The sequence below is a fragment of the Podarcis tiliguerta genome (assembly GCF_965153285.1).
Source record: "Podarcis tiliguerta genome assembly, chromosome: 12".
In the NCBI taxonomy this organism is placed as follows: domain Eukaryota; kingdom Metazoa; phylum Chordata; class Lepidosauria; order Squamata; family Lacertidae; genus Podarcis; species Podarcis tiliguerta.
Genome location: NC_139545.1, coordinates 9,312,075 through 9,339,934, shown reverse-complemented (window position 1 = coordinate 9,339,934; position 27,860 = coordinate 9,312,075). Strand labels below are relative to the sequence as shown.

The window sequence follows — 27,860 nt, the reverse complement described above, 5'->3', positions numbered from 1 at the left end:
TATGGCCTAGAAGCAGATCACAAGGAGAAAGTCTGATCCCAGGCCCTGCCTCCAAGAACCATTAGCAGAACTGCATGTTTCTTAGATGGGGCCTAGGTCACAGCATGGCCAAGAGGCCCCACAGGTAGTAAGTAAGCTGCCAGCCTTATGATATTTACTGGTACTCCCTGCCTTTATCCCTCCATCACCCACCCACCCAATGCAGCTGATTAAAATAGCATGTTTGGTAAGCAGCTACCCAGGTCCTGTAAATCGAATTCCTGGTGTCCATTTTCACAACCTTCTGCCAACCTAGCAGTTCGAAAGCACATCAAAGTGCAAGTAGATAAATAGGTACCACTCCGGCGGGAAGGTAAACGGCGTTTCCGTGCACTGCTCTGGTTCGCCAGAAGTGGCTTAGTCACGCTGGCCACATGACCTGGAAGCTATACGCCGGCTCCCTCGGCTAATAAAGCGAGATGAGCGCCACAACCCCAGAGTCAGTCACGACTGGACGTAATGGTCAGGGGTCCCTTTACCTTTATTTTCACAACACTTACCCCTAGATCATTGAAAGCAATAATAAAGACTGAAAGAGATTCTCAGAATATGCAGAGTAGCTCATCTTCTATCACAGAAGTCACAAAAACATGGCGTGCTCACAGGTGCACAGCATGCACTCACATAATGGGATGCAGTTCAATACCCACAGCAGTTTCTTGAGTTTGCAAATGTGCCCGCAGGCCCCAAAAGGTTGCCAACCCCTTCTGTACTAAATAGCCATAGCCAGACCAGACATGAAAGAGAAGAGATTGCAGAATGGAGACCATGGCGTGTGGGGAGATGTCAAGCCCACAGCCTCTTTCGTCAGGGAAATTCACCTCTGGAATGAAGTAGGACTTCATTTGCAAGTGACATTCTATATTCCTTCCATTCTGCTTTGTAATCTGTCACATATGTAATAGTTTCACCTTTCATCAAAGGCAAAGTAACTCCTTAGGAATCTAAGTATCCATAAAGCATAGGAAAATGCAAGAAGCTGACATGGAGCAGAAATATTTGCCCAGGAGCACATCGCAAATATCAGAAGCCCCTTCACATAAACTTTAAGCTGGACAGATGTTGAAAAATGGAAACTAGGAGGTGACGAAATCCACATTCAAACTTTAAATATGTTTGTAAATTGAACACAGTCTTCTTGTTTTATTGTCAACTCTAAACTCCACATTTACAGATTTTTGGAAGACTAGTACTGAAGTAAACTATGTATATTAGTTTTGGTACTAGTCGTTCCGCTTATTGTACCGTGCATGAGACAAGGACACTTCAAAAGAGAGAATGTTGCTACTTATTAGGAATGCATATTGATCAGAGGTTTGGGATCAAAATCTAATCTGTTGCTTCACAAAGCAGCCGGCCCTGATCCAAGGCACTTCATAGTCTGCCCAATTTGGTCCAGTTCAGGCCATACCTGCTTTGTTCCTAACCCCCCACCCCTGCTAATTCAGTATTGAGAAACTTTAAAAGGCAATAACTAATTTCTTTTTGACAAAAATACAGTGGTACCTCTGGATACGCACACCTCTGGTTGCATATTCTTCAGGTTACACACACTGCAAACACGGAAGTATTTTTCCGTGTTTCACTGCATGTGCAGAAGCACTCTACTGCGCTGCGCGCATGTGCAGAACAGGCACCTCCGGTTGTGAATTCCTTGGGATCCGACCAGAGCTCCAGAACAGATCCCGTGCGCAACCGGAGGTACCACTGTAGATGAAATTTGTAGGCATTATAGCTACAGAATTGTGCTACAGCCTGCCAGATTACGGGCAAATAGGTATAGGGGTTTTTGTGATGGGCGCCTTTAAAGTTTGATGATCTTTTTCTTTTTTAAAGAAAACATTCATAACCTTTCATTTTGGGGCAGAATTTGATAAAGTTCATAGGGAAGGTGTTCCCTGCTGAGAGCATTAACCATGCTCAATTTCAGAGTTGCAGTGGTTATGAAAAATTGATTTGAAAATTTCAGACATATGAGAGTACTCCTGAATAAGAAACCTACCAAAATGCACACAAATAGAATCAGGGGCTTTTATACTAGGCAGCTTTAAAGTTGAATTTTAGGACAGGGGGGAGGAACTAGAAGAAATTAAACTAGCCTCCTGCCTTCAAACAAGACTTCAACAGCTAATCAGGTTCACTTGCGTATGTGGAATCAGGGTGCTTGTGCTTCCCCATCCTTTTCCTCAGGCAACAAATGATCATAGCTGAAATTCCCTTATTCTGAATAAGATTCCTCGCAAGAAAAGGGAAAAGTTGACAGCTATGCAAATGACTTGAGCCAGCCCTGAGAAAAGCAGTTTGTGTTCTTGTCACAAAAGAAAGCCAGAATTTTGGAATACAATTCTTAGTATTTCCCCCACCCCCTGTAAGTGTCTCTTTGTAGAACACAGAAAAATACTGCACCCTCTCTGAGGGCCTTTGCAAGCGCACAAACTCCATCATAAAAATAACACTTAGGTGCTCTAATATAAAACCTTGTCCCTGCCTTACGTTAAGCAAGACTTCCTCTATGAATGTTGCTTTCGGTGCTTGCATTCCTTACTGCATTTGAGCTGCAAGTTATCCCAGGCTTAGATGTGAATATTGCAGTTCTGTTTATAAACTCCGGGATTTAAACTAAAAGCTTCAAGCTGGTCACACAACCTAGCCTTCCTTGGCCACGTGAAGGTATTTTTGATCACATTAGCCAAAAGCATTTTTTTAAAACAAAAATGCAGCCTTAGCAATAAGAGGACAAACAACAATCTGTGCAGCATCTGTGTGTTTCTGAAAAATAAAAAAGGATAAAATCCTAGCTAGGGAACAAGCAGGTGTTGCCCAACAGCTCTTTATCTTTTCATAAAAGCAGCAGTCATTAAAAAAACAAAAAACCAGCCACACTCCCAGTGTTTTGGCTAGAAGAGTCTAGCTTTTGTACAAAAGGAAAGGATTGCATGAGTTATGTACAATGTTGTACTTGTGAACAGCTGGTGGTAGAGTAAGGATTTATTGTTTGCCCTACCACTGTTTCAGCTGAATTCAATTTAGCTGAATTAATCGGAATGAATACTAAGTATACTTAATGCAGATTATCACTATATTATATCAAACAGTTCAGCTCTCCTTGTATAGTCAGCTATTTAGAATGCTTGCCTTCGTGGCTAACCAAAATATACAAAATCCTTGGATGTGTGTTGTTTACAAGCCCAAACAGATAACATCTCAAATAGATGTATCGCCCAGACCAAGAGGATTTCAGCGTGGTTAACAAGGAGAACCAAGAAACCTATGATTTATTAAAGCTGTACCCCCACCCTTCCTCTTCAAGAGCTCAAATGTGAAAATGCTGATCTTCTAACAGAAATGTGTGGCTCTCCCGTAAGATTAGCTTCCTTATCTGAGGCTTCAAAAGGCATTTAGACCAATTCACGGAGGATAACGCTGTCAGTGGCTTCTTGCTATGATGTCTCTGTGTTACCACCAATGTTGGGAGCAGTACGCTTCTGTATATATCAGTTGCTGGGGCAACCCAGTCAGATGAATAACAAATTATTTATTATTATTATTATTATTATTATTATTATTATTATTATCATCATCATCGCTATTATCACAAGTGGGGAGAGTGCTGTAGCACTCAACTCTTGCTTGCAGGCTTCCCTTATGCATGCTGGTCACTCTGGATGCTTGGCTAGATAGCCCTTTGGGCTGACCCAAGAAGGCTTTTCCTAATGTTTTTTTTAATTTCTTACGTTAGATTTAACTGGAGATTAAATATTGGCATAATAATTTACTCTGTTGCTTAATGTCACAGAATTGAACATTAGGGATGTGTTTCCTGCCCCCGGTCCCACTTGGGGGCCTTTAACAACAGCATGACACACCAAAGCGTAGCAGATGAAGCAGGGAAATATCAAGCATATAACAAAAGTATATGATACTAGGGGCTGGTACCCCTGCTCTCTTTGCTCACCAACCCCCCTACCCCCACCGACCTTGCTTAAAGCCCCCTTTCCCTTACTCTTTGCACAAGCCCCTTGCGCCTCCTCAGCTCACCTGTGCTGCTGCCCCTCCCCCTCCCTTAAATCATCCCACTGGTGCAAGCTCAGCATGCCCCTTTCGCCCCATGATCATGCTACTCTCACTCAACCTCCCCACCACCACCAGCCCAGTTTGCTTACCCAGTTCTCTTCCCAGTTGTTCACATGCTCAACAACGGTCTGAGGTTGGATCATGGCTGATCTGAAATATCTATTTTGCCCATTCTTCTACTGACCTTTAAAGGTAAAGGGACCCCTGACCATTAGGTCCAGTTGTGGACGACTCTGGGGTTGCGACTCATCTCGCTTTACTGGCCGAGGGAGCCAGCATACAGCTTCCAGGTCATGTGGCCAGCATGACTAAGCTGCTTCTGGTAAACCAGAGCAGCTCATGGAAACACTGTTCACCTTCCCACCAGAGCGATACCTATTTATCTACTTGCACTTTGACACGCTTTCAAACTGCTAGGTTGGCAGGAGTGGGGACCGAGCAACTGGAGCTCATCCCGTCCCAGGGATTCAAACCACCAACCTTCTGATCGGCAAGCCCTAGGCTCTATGGTTTAACCCACAGTGCCACCCGCGTCCTTACTACTGACCTTTAGGACAGGCTTAATTTAGGGTAGAGTGTTCTCGACTGAGTATTTGGCCCAGTTTATATGTATGATAATTGTAAAAGCTTTGTGGTGTTAAATATCTGAAGTAGGCACTTTTTTTTTTGCAAGAATGCAGTGCCATCATTAGGCAAAGCAGCTCATAATGTGATGAGCTTGTTATGTGTGGACTATTTGTTTAAATTTCCTTGCTGATGTTTTAACTTTGTCCTTTATTGTTTTATTGATTGATGATGGGTTGATATTGTATTTTAACATTTGGCGCTGTTCTTCAGTAGCACACATGTAACTTAAATAAAGTCAGCACCTCTCAAAAACTGATGGCTGTAGGAAAGATTTGAGAGTCAAGAAGGAAGTAAAGGGCATGATAAGATGCCACCACACTTTTCGTAAGCCGGTTGCTTCTTCTGCATTTTGCTGTGACCGTGTGAGGTCTCAGTGGACCTCACCCATAATTAAAACATAAAGGGATTTAACAGGTGGTGCAAAGGGAATTAGTTCTCTGAGGCAAGAAAATGGTTTCAGCCAAACAGGGCTTTGGAATATTTGGTCTCATGAAGACTCATATGGAAGTTTTTGTTGGTTTCACTGGGTGGCCAGCCTGGAAATTATGTGAAACATGCTAGATTTGACTGCCAGACCTATGCATTGAAACTGAATTATTGTCCATTTCCCATAAAAGTGTGTGTTGAGGGACAAATTAAATTATTATCCAGGGAGGGTGCTGTCCACATTGCCCCCCTAAGTACTGCTTATCCCCTGTTGTTGCTCTCACTATACTGATCTCTGAAAACAGCTGCTGGGAAGAAGCTGGCTTGGTTGGTTTGCTTCTTCTGTGGGAGAGGAGAACAGTCTAGTACCCATCTCCTCAGCCATGCCACACTTTAAATGCTCTCCCTTTATAGCAGGGATGGGGAACACTCCTATCACTTGATTTCACAGTCCACTCTGGCAACCTATTTTCCTTTATCTGTGTGGTTTGAAATCAATTTCAATTGATTTCAAACCACATGAGCAAAGACACAGGGCCTGCAATCCTTGCTTTCGGCAGGCAGCTGCATCCTTACATCAGGTGCAGGAAAGATGGGCGTGGCTTTGCCAAAATGGCCTCCCAGGCCCAATGCCTGCATTCTGACACATGCCAAACATCAAGTTTGCCCAAAATTTTCAAAGTCCTGGCAGAGGATGTCGGGACCGGGGGCAAGACGGCAGGGTGGGAGCAGGAACGGGAGTCCGGAAGCCAAGGGTCCAACAGTGTCAGAGAGCTGGGAGTCAAGAAGCCAAGGGTCCGAGGGTCAGGAAACCAGGAGTCAAGGGTCCGAGGGTCAGGAAGCAAGGAGTCAAGAAGCTAAACGCAGCAAGGCAGGAAGTGTGTTGCTGTGGCAAAGAGCCAAAGGGAAATGCTGACTTTATATCCCTTCCTGGCTCTTGCCACCAGGTACTGTGAGTTACCAGTCGGCCTCACCTGTGCCTTGCCTCTTCAGAACAAACTTAGGAAAGCCCCAGTCCTGAGAAGCCCTACCGGTCACAGGGTCTGGCTCCTGCACACACTCCTGACAAACAGACTCCAAATTAATGCTGTGCTGGGTAGCTGATAGACCCTTGTTTGCTTTACAATGTGGTCAGAAGAGCCAGGGAGTGAATTGCAAGTGGCAACGGAATAGGTTTTGTTTTTCCAAGTTCTCCAGTTTTTCAGATAAGTGCCTATGGGCATCCAAAACTCATTGGCATTTGTGCTCAGATTTCTAACCCCTTTTGGCTAGGTAAACTTGGATTAAAAATCTCATTTGTATAATGTGTAGATTCTGTTTTTAGAGCGGGGAGTGGTTTCTTCTAATCTCCTAAACTGGCCTCTACCTTTTGGTAGGCTGCTGGACAGCTGGCAAAATTAACATTTCTAGCATCTGGTTCCTGGCTGAACATACTGTATGAACACAGCAGCACTGCTGGAAAAAGATGTGCATTTAAATGCATCACTTTTCCAATTAGTGGCTCATAGGAGGGAAAATAAATAAAGAAGCAAAAGTAACTGTTCCCAGGTGGTTTCAAATCATATTCCGCTTGCAAAGTGCATAAAACATTGAAGGCATTACTTTGCTGTGTTTCCTGGGAGCAAAACCAGAATTACTCTGGCTGCACGGAATGCTTAGATGTTTATTTGCATATAAAATGCATACCATAAAAAGTATAGCAGAATATATAGGCCACATGCAGTAGGAACTCTCCTCCATTTAAACTACCGTTAGCATTCCCTGGAGAAAGTATGAGGAGACGCATGTTGCTTCTTTAACCAGTCAAGCAAGGCTAGAAGTGGCTTCTGGTGTGTTAAGCAAGTCACATTTCTGCAGCTGTGGCCAGCTCAGATGATAGTATATTATCATATCATATACTATGTTATAGTATATTATATAGTACATATATAGTATAAAGTATACTTTCCCATATCCTGGGAATCTTGCCCCAACAAGGCACCTTAGAGGTACCCAAATTCTCTTAAGAACTGCAGTGTAACTGAGGGCTGAGACTTGCATTTGTAGAGCTAGTTGTTTATCTGATACCTCCTCTGTCCACACGTATGCAGTATGCTGCCTTGAACAGTTTGCACATCTCCAAATATCCACAGCTTCTCCAAGTGGGAGGATGAAATATGACGTACGTGCTTTCTATAAGCAGACTTCACATCTCTATTTTTTGCAAAGGCTAGACTTCCAGAGTGAAGGATTAACCATTTAGAGATAAAAGTTGAATCTGAGCAGATGCAGTATAAGAAATTCGGGGGGGAGGGGTAATAATGTGGTTTGTTAAGAGAGCTTCAAATGAATTTCAATTGCTTTTTTTGTTAATAGCGGTGAGTGCTTTCTTCCTCTCTGTAGCTGGGGTTTTCCAGCTGTTCGTTTGCAACATGTTCTTGAAGTGAGGAGCAGATCTCGGATCAGGTTGTTGACTTTTTGCTGTTCGTATTGTAAATAAAAAGCTGTGCACATTTTTAATAATCAGGATTACAGAATTAATTTGCATGGTTCATCCTGTGCTATTTATTTTTCAAATAGAGATGACCTTGTATCTCTTTTGCGAATATTTTTTATGCTTCAGCAACTGCAGATTTTTGTTCTGCTATTTTTCGAGAATCCTTGGACAGATGTGAAGCTTGCAGAAACAGAAACCTCCTCTTAGGTAATTTTAAATAACTAATTTATGATTTATACATTGCTTTGTTTGATATCTGCTAGGTATCATAGAATGTTAGGTTTGTCTGTTAAACTGGAATCTTCTGAATGGCATGCAAGTCATTCCAGTTTGACAAAGCAGGATAGAAACACACAGTAGCCACATTTCATAGCCTTATATTAGGTTTTGTGTACAGGTTATATTAGGACAAGTGGTATTTATCAATAATCTGCTTTGAAATGTAGCAGTGCATGCCATTATTGAATGAAATATTTAATACTGCACAACACAATTCATGTGCTATTGCACTTCTGTCATTTTTAACAGAAAATTGTTGTCATTTAAAATGTCTCCTGAAACAGATCAATTCAAAAGTTATTATACAGAAAGTCTGTTGTGTTTCAGCTGCAGATTTCATATGCTGATACACTCATCAAAGGAACAGCTGCAGAAGTTTTACATTATCTTGCTATTATGATTACAGTATTTTTATTTGGAATGTAAATGAACACAAATGGCCAGAAATGCACTGTTTTGATACTTTAACTGTCTATAACTGGTTCCAAGATTGCTATGAGAACATGCTGCATTACTCACATCTCAAGAAACATGAAATGTGTCCCCAAGGTCTCATACATAGCCCCTGACTCTTCGAACATAACACATGGCCTGCCTACCTGTTGAGTACCTAGCTAACTGTAAAATTTCCCGACTCTGATAGAGATTCCTTTCCTGCCTCATTTGCAATTTAGTAATTAACAGAACACCTACAAGGGCCATGGACAAAACTAGCTTCCTGCTTGGCTGGTCCCAAACTTGCCAATCACAATTCTCATTCCTTGTTGGCCAACAGTTGCAAAGCAAAAGTCAGTTTCCAAAAGTTTCCCTTTTAAAAGAGAGAGGGAGGGAGGGAGGGGTTTTCCCTTTGGAATGTCAGTGTCATAAATCACCCATTCTAGGGAAACAACATGGTTTATGGCAACATAAGTGTATGCTAAATCTTAGATAGTTGCTACGCTAAGTTTTAGAGCATGTGAGTTATCAAACTTCCAAATGATGCATAGAATATGCATGAATAGATGTTAGAACATTTATCTTTCGGTTTCTTTTCTAAATAATAATAATGTTTTGCAAACAGGAATGTATTATGTAGATCCTTAGACACTGGGGTTTGCCTGGGGTAAGCCTTCTGGGAGCTACCACTGAAAAAGTTCACATCTGTCAGAGGAGACACACAGAGAAGAACCTCTGATAACAAGCTCAGGCTCAGGCAGTCCCTGAGGTACTGGGTTCTTGAGCTGCATAAGACTTTATAGATCCAAACCAGCAATGCGAGTTGTGCCTGGAAACCCATCAGTAGTCAGTGGAGCCAGGCCAGAACTGGTGTGACACAGTCAGGCCTTTCCCAAAGAGTGGCGGCGGCGGCCTGACGCAGTGCCGCCCTCGGCCCGCCCCACTGTGCCGCGCCATGTTTTTACAGTGCCAGCACCCCACTTGGCCACCGCAGAGGCTCACAGGTTCCTGCCAAACCCGGCGATTCAAATGAGCCAATCCACGGCAGCCTGGGCGTGTAGCTTGGGGAACGGACCCAAAGGAAGCAGGCTTCACTCAGGTCCGTCCACTGGCTATTTATCCCAGCCGACCCTGCTGAGTGTCACCTACCCTGCCCCCTCCCTTTATTAATAGTTGCATATTGCTTTAACTGTTTCCTTTTCAGCCAGGAGGGCTTTACTGTGTTCTTTTGACAGTTGTTGTATTCAGGGCTGGGAAGGAATTTTCCTTGCGTTGCAGGTTTCGCCTTCCCCATAGTCACAACTTTGGTGGTTTAGGCCTCGGGCAGAATCCTGTATTCTTTCATCCATTCGAGTGGGGGGGGGTTGAAGTGGAGACTTATTTCCCCCTTTTTTCCTGCGGTGGCAATAACAGGGTCCCCCGTTAGAGGGTTCTGGAGGGAAGTCTCTGTCCAAAGAGCCAGCTGCTTAGGTCTAGTGGGCCATAGAGCTTCCCTCAGCATTTGGGGGGCCATCTGCATAAACCTGTGTTTTGCGATGGACCCACCTCCCAAATAGACCCTGTCATGCCTCAGACCCACAGGAGGGGGCTGAGAGGGCTACTGCCCAGTGCCTTTGGCTTCCTACATCTGAAATCAACACAAGTCGTGGTCAATTTAAATCTCAGACAGTTGTCGTGTCCATTTGTTTTAACCCTTCCAGATCAGGCGCACCGGGGCGGGGGGCTCTGCGGCTGGGCATGCGCCTGGCATTACATGGTCAGACTTTCTGGTCCCAGTCAGCAGCCTGGCCACTGAATTCTTCATTGGCTGCAATTTCTGAACCATCTTCAAAGGCAGCCCCACATATCATGCATTGCAGTCATCTAACTTAGAGGCTACCACAGGATAGACAACACAAGCTGGATTATCCCTGTCTGGATAGTGTCACTGCTGGGCCACCAGCTGAACCTGATATAAGGCACTCTGCCTTATATGTCTGCTCACTAAAGCACCATGATGGAGGGGTGTCTCATTTGGGGGGGGGGTATGTCTCCTGACTGTGTGACATCAAGCATTGAAATGGGAATGGAAGAAAAGTCCTTGGGGGTGTACCCCAAGAGCATTGGAGACCCTGGATTAAGTCAAGACGGCATGATATGAATGATTATTGAGGAGCATTCTGAAAAAGTAGCTGGCAACATCAGTGAAGAGAAGTTTTCACAGGGTTTTATAAGCAAAACGAGGAAAAACTGAACTTGGGAGACTGAAAACCATATATATTAAATTTTCCATTTGAAACCCATTTACTCATTTTGTCTAGAAAGCTGTTCCTTCACAGGTGAGAAAACTGTAATGGGCAGATGTGTCTATTTTATGAAACTAATGAAACTGAGGTCTTTTAGCCCCTGGGACAAGACATCTTCCTTCCATCTGGTATCAGCATTAGTTCAGCATCTAGCACTGCACCAGCCAGAGTGGAAAGACTGCAGCTACAATACTGGTTTTCTGGCTTGCTCTTGACAGGTTTTTGCAGTGTTTCCAAAATCAGATGAATTATTGGATCACGGCTAGTGAAATGAATAGGGCTGTATGTTTGTCCTAGAACCTGAATATTCTCAGAATAACAAACTTGTCTTTAAAATGATGAACTGGGGGAATTAAACTTGTTTTATATTTTGCTATATTTACAAATAAGCTTCTGATGTAGGAGCATTTAAGGTTGATTCCACTCACCGCTGTTCTCCAGGTTTCCTCTGCAGGCATGAGAGCTTAAAGGTTTTAAAAAAGAAACCTGGAATTTTTCAGAGTTTCTAAAGGGTTAGCCCTTGAGTGCTTGCTGCATGCATTCCAAGTGTTTAGCTAGCTTACCTGGTCCAGTCCTTGTTTTCAGTTCTATGATAAATCACTGCCCTAATTTTCTCCCCTGTTTTGCTTTCTGAGGACGCTTCATTAAAATAGTGTTAGTAAGCCATTTCCTGTTCCCAGAGAGATGACGTTGCGGGCTGGGAGCCAGCCCTCCCCACGTGCGCAGGGTGGGATCTTCCACCTAAACATTAGGAAGAACTTCCTGACAGTAAGAGCTGTTCGACACTGGAATTTGCTGCCAAGGAGTGTGGTGGAGTCTCCTTCTTTGGAGGTCTTTAAGCAGAGGCTTGACAACCATGTCAGGAGTGCTCTGATGGTGTTTCCTGCTTGGCAGGGGGTTGGACTCGATGGCCCTTGTGGTCTCTTCCAACTCTATGATTCTATGATTCTATGATCGCCCCTGCAAACATTGGATGGTCCTTGGCCACGTCATCCTTAGGCCGTCCAATTCGGATGGTCCGGTGGCGTGGCACGAGGTATTTAAACTGCCCGCGGCCGAGGACTCACCCCTGTTTTTCTCCCTACTCGGCTAGTTCTCCTGCCCTCCCTCCCTTAGGTTAGGCTCTTTTATTTCTTGACCTTGCTATGAACCTCAGTTGGTCGCCTTGGTTGTCCAAGGGGCCTGGTAGGAATTTTTCTGCTTGGCAAATTGGCACCGGCCATTTGGTTTTTTTTCTCCTACCTCATAGCAAAGGAATCCGGGGGCGTGGTCTCCTTCCGAAGCCCCAGACGGGGGGGCTAGGGCCATGGCACCACTCCTAGCGGTGACCCTGGGGGAGTTCCTAGTTGATGTGCACTGGCAGGGCTCCCCTACTGGTGGTTAACCCTTCCAAGACTTCCTGCAGACAGGCAGGAGTCAGATATAGTCGTGTGGTTTCCAATGCCTAAGCCAATACCACTCACATTCTGTAACTAATAAAGTTGTGGCCTTTTTCGCCCATTAACCTAAAATACTGTTTCATGTGTCTTTATTCCACTTCACGGGAAGGTTTGGGACCTTGCCACGCAATGAGCTGCTAGGATTGTCACTCTTCAGAGTTCCACTCCTTTCTCAGAATCTCTAGATATTACATTATTGATTGGGTGGGTAGATGGATGCATTTCATCTCTAACACACATGCATGCGTATTTGTACACTGAGGAATCACAGTCTGACATTTCACACGCTGCAGATGCTGAGATCTGTTTTCGACGGCTGATATAGCCTGGTGTAGGACAAGTATGTGATGGTAGATTTTTTTTTTTTAAAAAAAAATGCACTACTGTGTTGGGATTTTTCAGTGAGTGGAAAATAGTGGAAGATATCAAAGGGCAAATAAATATAGCAGATGGAACAGAGCACTGACCAATGTCTGATGCAGAGGGATGGTGCCTGAGCAGTGGTTTTTGAGGGGGGGAAGATGTTATAAGCATATCATCTATTTTAATCTGTGAAATGTTGGAAGCTTGCAAGGAATGTTGCCAGTATCTTCAGATTCTCATGAATATCTTTGTCTGTGGAGGCTGGTCCACTAGGGCAGTTGGGGCACAGCACTTCCAAGGAGAATGTCACGCAACTATCACACAAACAAACACACACCACAAATCTCAAAGCCACACATTCTTTCCTGTCCCGCACACGGATTTTATACTTCTTGCCTGGAATTGCCATCACTCACTTTTTAAGGAGAATCCAGACAATGTTATTGCCAACACATGTTGCACTCCAGTCTGCCTGTGCCGCCCTATGGTCTTTTCCGGAGAAGATTCGGGGCCATTATTAAAATGCAACTGTGGCATCCATTGTGGTGCTGGCAAAGCGCTAAGAAGTCTTTTAAAGGTTTTCATACCTTAAATTAGTTCTTTCTGCATTGCAGCTTCTGCCTCTTTTACTGCTCAGTTTCAAGTGCATGGCTGATGAGTAGCTTCATCAGCCTGTAGGGACCCAGCCTCATATAACCAGCATGCATGAGTCTAATTCAAGCATGAAGGGGTTAATGCCATAAAGTAAGCTGTCCTGCCAGGCTTAGCCTATGTCACTTCCTCTCACCTTGGAGGGAAATGGGCACCAGGTTTGACACCACTTCAGTTTTGCACCAGGTCCTGCGCACCACTCAAGATTTAAGGACAGGCTTGCTACCTACTGTTCTCATTTCAGAATGAAGAGCTTGTGTGTAAGCAACTTACTTTCTTTCTTTCTTTCTTTCTTTCTTTCTTTCTTTCTTTCTTTCTTTCTTCCTTCCTTCCCTCCTTCCTTCCTTCCTTCCTTCCTTCCTTCCTTCCTTCCCTTCTTCCCTTACTTTTCTTGCCTCTACGCTCTCCCTTTGTGTGATCTCATCAGTTCATGGTTTGTAGTAACACTTTTACATTGGGTTCGTTCATTGAACCAGTGAGTTTTTCAGTACTTGAATATTGACTGAATCATCACATGACACATAATCCTGATACTCAGTCACAATATTGCTTCTGTGGATTTTTTTTTAAAAAACCACCTGTTAATAGGATTTGACTTTACATAACACAATCTATGGCCTTGGGATTTCAGGCTGCGAACAATTAATATGGCTGCCCTTGTAGCACGGAAACTAGAAGAAAATAGCTATAGCCATTTTCCCCTTTAAAATGAGAGTAACAGTGTTCTTTAAATGAGCGTTTGTATTTCATGGAGAGAATCGGCATACACTGCAATATAGGTAAGTGAAAGAAAATGATTCTATATATAGATCTGGAGGTAGAGTTTATTCAGTTTTCTACATACATTTAAAGGCTGCATTTGCAGAACACGGTTACTTGTGGTTTCCAAAATGCAGGTCAACATTAAAGGATTCTGAAACAAGCAGACTGTGTCCTTATTTCTCTTTTGAATGGGCCCTTTATTGTAATACCTTCTAACAGGGATAGCTCCTTCCCTTCCAGATCCTTTCTATACAGTAGGAATCAGGAGGGACATTTGTGACTTAACATAACGCTAAGAGGCTGAAAAGCTTTAGAAGATTCATCACAATCTGTTAGGGAATTCATGCAGAAAAGATACACAGATTTAGACTTCATGGTAGAAATTAATATATCGGACAAATGTCAGATTAAAAACTCACCAGAAGCATAGCAAAGTGAATTTCAAAATAGTTTCTGATCACCTGGGGAAGGGAGGAGGGGCAGAGGAAGATGTGATCAACATACCATGAATCCAATTGTTTGGTGGGTTCCATTGTTATGAAAAGAATGTTTTCTCAAAACCTCTGCGAAACAGAGAGAAAAGAATTCAAAACACCTGAACAATGACTATAATTATTTGCTTGTGCAAACCTAAAACCATAATGTTATCTGTTGTAAGAGCATCAAAATGTGTTCAGTTTGCAGATTAGACAAATTACAACAAACATCGTGATAGAGAGCTAGGCTAAAACCAGGGGTAGTGATTAGAGTTTTTTTCTTCTTCTTATTTTTACCCCAGCCCAGCCTTCCTAAACCTATTGAGAAATTGTTTTAAAAGAAACCCCAGCTTGGTTCTAAATTTTCTGAAATCTGTCTTTCTTCCTTTCTTTCAGACTTTTACGAGCTCAGTCACTGGAATGGTACTACAATAATGTGAAAAGCCGCTTCAAGCGTTTTGGAAGTGCTAAAGTCCTGAAGAATTTATACAGAAAACATCGGCTGGAGACCGGAGCTTGTTCTGATATACTAGGTATAGAGGCAATGTCTTGTGGCACCTTAAAGGCTAACAGATTTATTGTAGCATGAATGTTCATGGGCACAAGTCCACTTTATCACATCTGTGCATACATGGGTATGGAGGGCAGGAATGCAAAGCATAAATCTGTGAGAATTCTTTGTAAAGCTTATGAATATTTATTTTGCTTTTCTTAACAGCAATAACTGGTTGCGTTATCCTCATTTTCTTACGCTAGTTGCTACCTGTAGTGGGATTGTAAACTATTGTCTGCATTCAAGATTAAAGCAAATAGAATAAAAGTTGTTGATTAGGTCTGATTTATAAATTTCAAACTGGTGTTTCCATTTGAAATTCCTCTGCTGGAGAATGACAACTTTCAGGTCAGCAACTGGGTATTCCGGGACACTGAAATGTTCTTCCACTGTTGCAGTTTCTGATGTCAGATTTGTGTCCGTTTACAGGCAACTCTTAATTTGTGCTTGTTTGATGCATGCACAACTGTTTGACACCGGAAGAGGGTGGGACGAGGCAGGGTAGGCTTATGCCCACGATCACCCGGAACATAAACCCCACATAAATTGGGTGTGGGTGTGTTGCTTGTACTCATATGTGTAGAGACCAGCCTGCTCAGTCTATGCAGAAGAGCTTTGCTTGCAGGTGAGAGCATATCACATTGGAAGATGGGTGGAAACCTGGTATTGCAGCTGACTTTAGAACCTGTAATAGTGTTGCCTGAGTGTACACAGGGACAGAAAGATGCATCTAGGCTTGTTGCAGGATCTAGCCCAGGGGTTGGCAACGTTTTTTGAGGCTGGGCCGGTCCACTCCCTGGCAGACCTCTCAGTGGGCGGGAGCGTGCGCACCTGTGCGTGTGCTGAAGCTATTTCCGGCGCTCTTCTGGGTCGGAAGAGCACCAGAAATAGCATGTGCACGTGCGCACACCGGAAGTGTGGCGGAAATAGCATATACGCCAGAAGTTGGTCCCCGCAGTGAGAAAAAAATTGGCGCTGCGGTGGAAAAGAAGCACAGAATCCCCACGCCGATTCACAGAACGGCTGTGGGCCTGTTCCAGGAAGTCATGGGCTGGATCCGGCCCATGGGCCTTAGCTTGCCGACCTCTGATCTAGCCTCTGTGTTTATCTCTCTCTTATGTGTCCTGTTGCTGGTCATCAGCTGTTTTAAATTAGTGGGGTATCTCTAGGCAAAGGTTGGTTTGCTATCCAAGGCCTGTGGGAGGAAAGTGTTATTAACCAGGAAAATTGAAAATGCATTGGAGTGATTTTAGCTGTGAGCAGTATGGGACATGATATAGTATCCTGTCACCTTCTCTTCTGGATCTGTCTTGTAGTAAGTTATTACTGGCTCTTGATCTGTAATGTGTCATGTATATCAAGGCATGGATCTGTGTCCTAACAAAGCTGGGAGAAATGCAGTTGTATCATGAGACTTGGCAATGGGTTTTGTGGTGTGTTCTGGGTGGAAGCTAGAATTGTGCAAATATGTGTCAGTGGTTTCTGGTCTAAGCAGTGCTTATATATGTCCGTTGTGTAGCTGCACAGTAGTGTCCAGAAGATGAATGTGCAGAATGAACTAGTTGGGGTGGAAACTTATAGAAGCCTCCTTGCAATTCCTCAAGCATTTACTGCCCATGGGTGCTGATGATGAAGATGTCATCAGTGTATTTCAGGAAGGGGAGAGGCATTTGAAAGCAGAGTTAAGGAAGAAGTGTGCATAATGTGAAGCCATGCAGGTGGTACCCATGGCAGTGCCATTGCCCCTAATTAGCACATACAGAAAAAATGCTATCAGTTCTTAAGGGTGCCTCTATTTTAGCTTTGTTCTAATCCAATTAAAATCCTTACATCTAATTTTTAACTGACAATTATTATTATTTTTTGCTTTTTGCAAGTACCATTCTTTATATGTTAGGTCATCTTAGCGAACGTCTGCTAGGACATTTTCCTCCTTTTGTATTAATTCCCATCAGGGAGTGTCTTTATGGAGATGGAAAACATCATGTTGGTTAAAAAACCCCCAAAAAGAATGGAAAGATCTCTGAGCCGAAGGTGGCAGAAACCTTGCAGTAAGAGGCTACTCATCATCTGTGCTTTCATACTATAGACTGCCAACATAATGCAGCCCAGAGGTACCCTTGCTTCCAAGCAACTCCAAGCAGCAGAGAACAGATAGAAATCAATCTGCCATCCATCATATTTATTAGTACAATTACAGCAGAAATGAGGAACCTCAGTCTATTGTTTGTCTTTATATGAGCTTCCTCTGTAACCCAGGGGAAACCAACAGGGAACCCTACAGAGGTTGTTGCAGTACAACTCCCATGATCCTTGATCGTCTGATCCCTGATCCAAAACATATGGAGGGGTACCATGTTGGCTACCCCTGATGTAACCCAACTGGCTGCAGGGGGATCTTACAGGGTCCCAGAGTTTATAATCGCCAACATTCATGCCTGAAGCCTGGGCTGTTGGCAAGGAGAACACGAGCATGTCCAGAACCCCCTTTTGCTGTTTCCAAAGCACATTCCAGAATAAGCCTGAGCTGTCATTGCTGAGGAAGTTCTGGCCTCTGACCACACTGAACAGCCAAGTATCCTTTGTGCCTGGATAGAGCCCCTTCCAGGAAAGTGATGAACAGAAAAGGGGGACTCAAAGAGAAATAAAACATGAAAGTTTGAAATGATTTGGGGTGGTGGATGAGTATTCCTCTTTGGTCAGAGTAATTCTGGAACATCTAAATTGTACCAGCCTTCCTGTGTCATGCCCAGTCTCCCCCTACCACCACCCCATCACCTCCTTTCAGTATCCTGCTCACAAATCACTCTGAAAAATCCATGTGTATTTCAATCTCTGTGCTGCAGTACCTGCGCTGTATTCCTCCATGGAACTTGTATATTAATAAACTACCGTTATTTCTCTCTCTTGAGTCTGCTGGCTGCCTAACCACTCCTGATTCAAGCCACTGCCTGCAACAACAGTTTAGGTAGGGAGCTGCAGTTTGGGAAGAAGGATCTTGCAGAGGAAGAGCTACCTTCTGGTCCCAGGAACCAAGCCAATGTTGAGAGAGAAGGAGGAAGGAAATGACAAATGAGCCAAGAGCTGAGCAAGGCTGCCTCTTAGCTGCTTAGCATACTCTCCTCCTCTCCCATCAGGCACGATGGAAACGTTGCTACTAATTCTATTATAATGTCCATGGCAGAAAACTGGCTTATTAACCATACGGATAAAACATCATTTTACCCCTCAGGGTTTGTGAGAGCTTATATCGGCTTCAGAGAAACAACTCCTCTCTTTTTCCATCACTGGCAACTGATGTTTGCCTCTTTCCACTGTGACTGTGAGATAGTCCTCTTGTTCCATTTGATACAGAAGCAGGATTAATTTTCCTTTTCTTATATGAAATGATGCCCTTTGGAATCCGTGATCTATTTCAAGTCCAAAATGTCACATTCAAAGCAAGTCCTCTGCACTGGCATTCTGCGTGCAATCTCTGCTTATTGTTAACTTCATAGTTCTCTCTCTTACTCCAGCAGCCATTGTCTGAATCCAGGGATTAGCCAGGTGTGATAAATTTTTCTCCTCTGGAAAGAAATATTTATGAAAAACGAAGCACAATAACTTCTTTTTAAAAAGGATTTATTTTTCAGCCACATGTCTTTTGTGTTAAGGATATTTCACTTCCCCCCTCCCCCGTTTGCTTGTTTTTGTAATGGTGGTGCATTTAGAAATAACGGCCACATTCTAGAGGGAACCCTTTTCTTCTGAAGTTATATATGGCATTAGTGAATGGCAGTGACGGTGACGATGACAATGATGTTCTTTTTGAGTAGAAGCAGGAAGCTTCTGTGAGGGAACGATAGAAAATGAAGGAAGCATTTGTGGCAGTGACTCGACTTTCTACAGACAGACAGAAGGTAATTACGTTCAAAAGTGCATGTGTTTTACTATAACTAAATTGCTGCAAATTGAGTTACTGGATGAAATGACCGGGACCATAGATGGATCTCCTCCATATGATAATAGTGCTGAAAGATGAAAAAACTCCACACATCCTGTCTATTGTGCATTCATCCTGATATGCTTTCAGAGTATTTATACATCTTCACACCAATCATTTGTTCATTTCCCACTTTTCACCTCGCACCTTTCCCCATCACTTTCCTAACTTTGTGTATCTTTAAGTATACTTCTTGCACTAGGGCAGGTGTGGGGAACCTCTGGGCCTCCAGCTGTTGCTGATCTGCAGCTCGCATCAGTCCCAGCAAACATCACCAATGGCCAGGGATGATGGGAGTTTTAGTTCAACAACAGTGTCCTACTGGCATATTTGTGGTATTCTATCCTCATATCTGTCTGTCATGTCTGTAACAGGGGTTTTGCCATATCCAACAGCCCTGCAGCTGGAGTAGTTCAGCCGTGGGATTGCTCTTGTTATATATCATATGTAAAGTATTTATTTGCCTTCCTTTGTGATCAATTGGAGTTATTTGCCCTGCAAGCAAATTCTGCTTCCTACCTGAAACACAGTGCAGTCTTAATTGCACAGACTGAGAATTTTTGGAAGGGAAATGGTGAATGGATGTATTTTTCCTAGAAAGAGAGGGGTTCTGGAAAACAGGCATTTCTCGCTGCCGCCCTGCTCCACTTCACTGCTCTCCTCCGTTCCATAAATGCTAAACATGCTTTAATGCATTCTTTGCTTAGGACACAGCATGATGGACACCCTTGCTGTGGCCTTGCGTGTTGCAGAAGAAGCAATAGAAGAAGCTATTTCTAAGGCAGAGATGTATGGAGACAGCTTGGTAAGAATATTGTAATTACATTCATTATTTTTATAATGATATTTCCACCCCCCCCCCAAAAAAAAAGATAGCTCCTGCTTAATTAGCAGGAGCAGTGTAGTCAGAGAAGACTCTGATCTTCACCATCATAGGATATTTTATTGCATTATTTAAAAGCTCTGCAGTGTAGTTATATCCTCATTATTGCACCAAGAAGGGGACACAAGTAGCATTGTGGTCTAAACCACTGAGCCTCTGGGACTTGCCAATTCGAAGGTTGGTGTTTCGAATCCCTGCAATGGGGTGAGCTGTTGCTCTGTCCCAGCTTCTGCCAATGTAGCAGTTTGAAAGCACACCAGTGCAAGTAGATAAATAGGTACTCTGGCACTTGTTGTGGTCCTCTATGTGCCAGAAGCAGTTTAGTCATTCTGGTCACATGATCTGGAAAGCTGTCTGTGGACAAACGCCAGCTCCCTCAACCTGAAAAGTGGGATGAGTGACGCACCCCATAGTTGCCTTTGACTGGATTTATCCGTCCAGGGGCCCTTTAACTTTACCTTTTGTTGTACCAAGAATTATGATAATAAGTTACTTTTAAGTCTACCCCCAACCCACCCCCCAAGCAACAAATTACCATCTACTGACAACTCTCCCAGCCAACACACCTCTTCAAATGCCACCATAGGCATCTTGGGTTGGCAAGCCCTGGGCTTGGCATGCCCTAGGCTTGCTTGAGTTTAGGAGATGGCAAAGGTGTTAGAGACTTTCCGCTGGCAACATTTCCTATTACTTGTTTGGAGGGTTTGTGACTGGTTTGCCAAGTGATAACATCATGTTTGATCAAACCAAAGGCTGATCTAGTCTGTCGTCACCTTTCCTGTGACACCTAGCCAGATACGTTTGGGAAGTCCAGAGTATGAAAGCAGTCAGTCCACTCCCTGTAACCTTTCCAGAGGCTATTAAAATTAGTCCTCCTAAGTTCTAACCACACAGAAATTAATGAAAGGAGCAAAGTAGAAGGGCCATGGTATTTCTGAGCTTTGTGAACAGCTGTCAGTTTTTTTCTTTATTGGCATTCTGTGCATTTTTAGAGTTGCTTTATGCAATACTTACCCATGCATGCCTTTTGTGCAGGACAAACAGAATGAAGCTTGTTACTTACGGGACCATAAGGAGGAGCTGATAGAAGAGCTTGCTACCACCATTGTCCAGAAGGTATGACTCAAGACTTAGCTACTAGCTGATTTGACTACTAGGAATGATAAGTTATAGAAACTTTTGAACAGTTATCGGTATGTTTGTAGAATTTTCTAGCTGTCATGCCAGCATTTTTTTTTTTAAATGTAATCCTAGGCATGCAAGGTGTAAGTTTTCATCAGGGCAACAACGCATGGGGAAGTGAGTTTTGACACTTGCCTCTCCAGCCATGATCCCAACAAAAAAGCACCCCACCTGTCTAAAGTTAGCTTAGGGGGGCTCCCATTGGCCCTAACTCTAGCTTTGTGGCAACTTTCATTAGGATCACAGCTTCAGAAAGAATGGTTAAGCCACACTCCCCACACGCTGGTGTCTCAGTGAAAATTGCCCCCACCCAACAGGTTGGATTACATTTCTAAAAACCCCTAACATGGCTCCTAGCCATGCAATTAATGTAACTCATAATTTGATCCACAGTGGCAGAATACTTGGGACAAGTCTGACTGAACACAGGCTGGAGCCTACTTGAAGACCTACTCTGTGGCAGTGCGGGCAGCAAAAAAATAAAAATCCAACATTTTCCTCTGCCTCCATTGCATCAGCAAGCAGTCATCCAGCAGAGCTGTTTTGAGTGGTCAGGGATCTTTTATACTCTGGAGGATAAATCTGACTACTCAACAGCCCTCTCTGAACAATTTGCTCAGCACTTTGCTGACAAAATCACTCGGATCTGTTCTGACTTGGATGCAATACTTGACACTGGTCAAGTGGATGTAACTTTGGTCCCTGCTTGTTCAATGATAATGGATGGGTCCCCCCCCCCCCCAATTTGCACAGCCCAAGGGTGTGGACCAGATCCCTGGAAATATGAGAGCTACCAAAGGCATGCTAGATCTTTGTCCTTCCTGGCTCATTAAAAAGGCCAGTGGGGGACTGGCTGAGTGGGTTAAGGGGTGGTCCATGCCTCCTTACAGCAAGGTGAGGTTCCAGCAAGCCATGTGGTGGTTCTAGGGGTTGCTTTCCCAGTTGTAAGCCTGACTACTTAAAACTGCAGTAGTCAGAATAAATAGAATTCTGTAGCAACTCCATAGCTCTCCCTCCTCTAATGGAAATCCCCTTTACATAGTAAACTACAGTGTAAAGAATAGCTTTTGCTCAGAACTTTACACGACTCAGAAGGAGGGGGTACGTTGTGTTATTTGTTGGGCAAACAAGGGTTTTCCCCACCTCACCCCATTAGTCTGCCCAGTGGTTTGGTGGTGGTGCTTGTGGGTTGTTTTTTTGCACGAGTTGGTGTATCCTTTTGATTACTTTCACCCCCGTGTTCTGATAGTAAAAAAACTATTTCCCTCTCTTGTCGTTTACACTGGGGACAACCAGTTTATTACATACTGTAGGATCCCTCTGTTTGCTAGAACGTATTATTAGTTCAGAGTGTATTTTGCTGTGTTTCCCTAACCTCTTCATGGGCTGTTTGGTTCTATATATGAAATCAGTGCTGCATTGCAGTAAGGGCTTATAGCTGTGTAGATCAACATGCACTTGGATTTAGTAAGGCAGTATAAATGAAACCCAGTGAGAAATGTATCACTCAGCAGAGGGATATGCCTCTTTGTTGCATGTGAAAACAAGTCTTCTCTTAACAAGAGAAAGCATGGGGAAAATACCAGTTTCTTAAACTGCTTCTTCGTTCTCCAGGTAAAATGTAATATGTCATAGAACAGCATGATCTCTATTAAACTGAAGTTCTGTAGGTCTGCTAAGCTAGGGCCAGAGAAAAGCACTGAACATGCTGTGCTAATAGCACTCCCTTATTTATATCATTCACATAACTTCAGTACCTTTAATACTTCTTTAAAATGCCTCTACTAGATCTGCTTTAGTGGCTAAGGGCTTGTCCACACTTCTGCTTGTCCCTCTGCTTTCCCCCAGGGAAAACCCTCTCTTTCCTGCTGAATTGGAGCAAATGTCAATTGGGTTTCCCATGGATTGATGTTTGCTCCAATTCAGCAGTAAAGAGCAGGTTTTCCTGGGGAAAGCGGATGGGCAAACAGAACCCAGACTTTCTAGGCATGGGACAGGTGTGGACAAGCCCTAAGACTGCACAGACATTGCACATAATGAGCACCTAATGTCTTAGCTCACTTCCTATGTTTTGCTAATTCTCTATATGCACTGTGAGGTTAATTTCTACAAGGATAAGATTTTTCAATTCAAATAGAAGTACTCGTGTGTGTGTCTGTGTGTACACACACCTTGTTGTTATAATTCACTCTTGGGCTTTTTATAAGTACAGTGAATTCAGATAACAGAACTGCACACAACCTGCCCAAACATCAACCTTTCAGGAGCTAGAGGAAAAGAAGAAGCTATGTTAAGGCTTCTGTCTCACATCTTGATGACTCAGTCCGAAGTCAGTTTGGTATGGCTCCCGTGGCAATGCTCTGCACTGAACCCTTCCTTGTTTCCTTTTCGACGTGCTGCAGATCATAAGGAAGCAGAAAACCAAACGTGAGCAGGTGGAAGCTGGTTTCGAATGGCCGCAGTCCAGGAGCAGCAGCGGCCTCACATCTGCTACTGTCTCAGATCAGAGCATGCTGACTTTCCCAGGGAGTCGCAGGGGATCGTACACATTATGGGTGAGCTACCAGATCTGACCCGTCACACTTTCCTCAGCTGCTTGAAAACGGATACATAGGATGCTGGGATGTCAAGTAATATAACTATAGCTAGCTGGCATCAGAACTTAAGAGCTGTTTCGTACAAAGGGTAGTGAACTGGGTCCTGATTTTGCTCATAAACCAAGAGTCAAACCACTGGAAACAACAGAATTGGACAGGAGTACTTAATGGCAGGGAAAGTCGGGCAGCATTGGAAGCCTTTGTGTTCGTAGCTGAGGATATAGATTTTTACTGGCATCAAGCCTCAATTTGGCTTTGAGAACAGTGAGGCTTAGTGTAAAGCACTTCCACTTTGTGAGCTGATGTGTTGTTGCAGTCCCTTTTCTCAGAACTTAAGGTGTCAGTTCAACATTCAATTTAAAATGCTGGCTTTTAAAATTGCTTCTTTGCTGTCTTTCCCCAGGTAAATTTAACAGCCACTTATATATCATGTTATATTTAAGACTGTTCCCACATCCCCTGGGTTCTTTTCTCAGCAGAAAGCCTTTATAGCCTGTTAGACTGTTGCAGAAAATCTGACAAACAGCAGTAAAGTGTGATGTGATGCAGGATTGGCAAGGGAAAAGCAAAATAAAAGGAAGTCTTGTGGTGTGTTTTACGTTGACAAAAAAATAATAATAATGACTGAATACTTTCACGGTTCCTCATGTTTATTTATAAATGACAAAATGTATAACCCATGTTTCCTTCTCCAAACTGAGATTGCAGTTGACCCTTTCTTCAGCAGAGCACAAGTTGGTCTTATAAACTGGTTATACCACAGCAATGCCACAGAACATGGTGCGCTATGTGGAGATTTCAGTAATGTTATTATCTCTAGCAGATACAGTGGTACCTCTGGTTACGTACTTAATTTGTTCTGGGGGTCCGTTCTTAACCTGAAACTGTTCTTAACCTGAAGCACCACTTTAGCTAATGGGGCCTCCTGCTGCTGCCGCGCCGCCGCAGGATTTCTGTTCCCATCCTGAAGCAAAGTGCTTAACCCGAGGTACTATTTCTGGGTTAGCGGAGTCTGTAACCTGAAGCGTATGTAACCCAAAGTACCACTGTAATTGTATAGACTCCATTGAACATAGCAAGACCAAAGTACAGCTGTTCTGATAACTTCTGCATCTTTCAGCCATTCATGGCAGGGAGGGGAGAAAAGGAATCACTACACCGAACGGGGAGACTGGTGGAAGAATTTTGGTAAAATGTTCAGAGGGTGGATCAGAGGGCACTGAAGGCTTATCTTAAGAATAAATGTTAGGGGTGTGGGTGTTCTTTCTTTTCACTTTTTATAAAACTAGCATAGGAACATGAAAAGTGCTCTGCTGGCCCAAAGTCCATCTAGTCCAGTATCTTGTTCTCACAGTGTCTAAGCAAGTGCTCGCGGGAAGCCCACAAACAGCATAGGGGTACGACAAAAGTCTCCCCACTTGGATTTCAAGCAAAAGATCCTAAACATTTGCTTTTTCTCATGTAAATGGGACTTACTGCCACATAGTTCTACAGAACTTTGTTCCGTGCATGTGGATTTGCACGTTCGATGGAGACCGTTTATTCCTTCTGTCTAGAACCCTCTTGTTAAGTAGCCCATGGTATAAATGTTATGTGGGATAGCTCAGTTGGTTGGACATCTGGAGCTCAGGATTGAGGGTTCGAGCCCCACGTTGGGCAAAACAATCCCTGCATTGCAAGTCGTTGGACTAGCTGACCGCCATAGTCCCTGCCACCTGTATAATTCCATAAGGGGAGAAATAAAAAGAGCAAGTGTAATATAGTGATAAAATGGCAGACTAGGACCTGAGAAATCAGGGTTTAAATCCCCACTCAGTCATGACGTTCACTGGGTGACCTTGGGCCTGTAGTGCCTCTCAGCATAACCTACCTTACAGCGCTGTTGTAGAGATTAAATTAAGAGTGAGAGAATGATGTATACCACCTTGAGCCCCTCCCCTTTTTCCTTTTTTGCTCCACTGCTTTCCTCAGGAAAACTTGCTCTTTAACTCTGAAACGGAACAAATGGCAATTTGGATTTCCTGTGGATTGCTGTTTGCTCTGATTCAGCAGTATAGGTTTTCACAGGGAAAGTCGTGTGGGGTGGGGGAAAGTATGCATCTGTGTCTAGGAATGCGGCACAAAAGGAAGTCTGGATGAGCCCTTAAACCAGGGTTTCCCAAACTTGGGTCTCCAGTTGTTTTTGGACTACAGTTCCCATCATCCCTGACCACTGGTCCTGCTAGCTAGGGGTGATGGGAGTTGTAGTCCAAAAAATAGCTGGAGACCCAAGTTTGAGAAACACTGCCTTAGACGCAAAAGCTAATGGAAAGCCAGAAGGTTGTGAAATGGCAGGAACATGGCAGAGAAAAATCAATGATCTGCAGGGAAAGCCTTGATCTTAAGAGGCCAGAAGAAGAAACAAGGCATGTTGTCAGTTTCTCCTACTCAAGCTTCAGTGTGTATTTATTTATTTATTTCCATGAAACAGCATGTTATCTCCACTCATTGTCAGAGATCTTAAAACTTTTAAGGCTTAATTAAAAATCTGTGATAACTGGAGCCTGCTGTACTGAAGTATTTAGCAAGGTATTTTTAGTTTGGTGCATTTGTGCGGTTGTTCACATAAAAGCATTTTTTATTTTTAAAAAAGGAAGCCTATAGGCTTTTCCTGTCAAAGAAGCAGGGAATATGCTCTGATTAGCTGCGATGGGTGCTGGTCTGAGTGCAACACATCAGGAAGGAGCAAGAATGGAAGCTGAAGGACTTTTAAAAGCAGAGCCGAGGACAGCAAGTGAGGAAACAAAAGCAAACCTAGTATTGTTAACAAGGGAAGTTCTGATTTGAAGGGTGTGCCGAGCTGGTGTGTGATATTTAGTTTCACTGGCGCATAAGGTCAAGTTCTGGCCTGCTTATAAAGGTGGTACTCCAGTGAACACCTGGTGACAACTTCTTTCTGTGAATATGGTATACTTTTATGACTGAGATCAAGTGATCTTAACATCTGTCTTGCCAACCGTGGAGCATCCAATTCTTCTGGATTCACCAGTTCAGTCATTATTCCAAATTTTAATTGCCCCATTTACCACTGCAAAATAATTTCAATAGCACAGTTCCTCGGTGTTTTGCAAAGCATAACTAATCATCATTAAGAAGCACTTAGCAGTCTTCTGTTGAGAGAGGTTATGTACATAGGTATAAAATGTTGCACACTATTCGCACTGAGAAGTCGGTCCTCTTCAAAACGCTCTGCCAATTAAAGCGTCAAATGTGCTGTTCAGAAATGGAAAACTCCCCAATAAGCCTGCATTTAATTCTGCCCTTGCATCACAATCCACAAATGAGTTCAGCCGAACTACTTGGTTGTAAGCTGATTAATGTCAACAGAGAAGTAGGCTTAAACATCAGCTTAGTTTAATTGCAGGGTGCTCAGATACATTATAGTACATGGGTTTATTGGGGGGGGGGCTGGATTTAAAATTAAGCAAATAAGCATTTTCAGATTTGAGCTGTAATACCATATGCATGAGATAACATTATGCAGAAGAACACCTGTCCACCTGCATTTAAAAGCAGAGACTAGACCTCAAGCAGAAGCTTGTCCATAAACAATGTATTTGTTCCACACATTTATTTTCAATTGGAAACATACCATTAGATATTTTTCATGAATAATTTTTAGCTTACAAATAAGTACATGCTGAGTTCATTACCAGAACTTTATTAGCATTTGATGTTCAAGCTATATTCATTAGCTGTGACTTCACACATAGGCTCCAGTGCTTCTAACCCTGACATCGCACACTTACTTAGCATGAAAAATTCTGTTGAGTAATAGGTTCATTTACATTAATGGCTATTTTAGTGCCATTGACTATGGAACAGAAACAAATATTCACAGCAAAGCCTGAATTCACAATGTGCATGCTGTGCATTCAGATGTGAATATTTGTAAATAGAAAGTAATATTTCAGTTATATATGCACATTTTAAAAGCATGATTAGTTTCAGCCTTGCTTGGTTTCCATGGAATTAGAATTTTAACCGATGAGATTAAAAGTGGATAAAATGCGGCAAATATGTTGCTATTAAAATGTATGAAAATAAAATGTTTGTGCCACGTTGAGCTCCTCAGAGAAAACCTGTGATATAAATGCTATATTTTAGTACAGCATTCCAGGCTATTAATTTTTTAACTGATCTGTTTACACTAATGCTAAACATTGCTGCCACAGAGTTTATAGATATAGAAGAAGTAAAAAAAAAAAAAAAAAAAAAAAGTATTCTCTAGAAAGGAGTGCTAAACTGCTGCGTGGGAAATTGTTCTTCAGATCTCTTCTCTTCAGTGAAGT

The 27,860-nt window shown here is 43.1% G+C and overlaps 1 protein-coding gene across 5 annotated transcripts in view; it reads left to right on the top strand.

Annotated features, from left to right (window-relative positions):
• MYRIP (myosin VIIA and Rab interacting protein) overlaps positions 1-27,860 on the top strand; it is a 143,746-nt gene that overhangs the window by 84,517 nt on the left and 31,369 nt on the right. For all 5 annotated transcript variants that reach the window (XM_083406941.1, XM_083406944.1, XM_083406943.1 and 2 more), the window contains 5 exons: positions 14,729-14,865; positions 18,701-18,784; positions 19,575-19,672; positions 20,786-20,866; positions 23,335-23,487. In XM_083406941.1, coding sequence (XP_083263067.1) covers positions 14,729-14,865; positions 18,701-18,784; positions 19,575-19,672; positions 20,786-20,866; positions 23,335-23,487 — 553 coding nt within the window. The remainder of the gene's footprint in view (positions 1-14,728; positions 14,866-18,700; positions 18,785-19,574; positions 19,673-20,785; positions 20,867-23,334; positions 23,488-27,860) is intronic.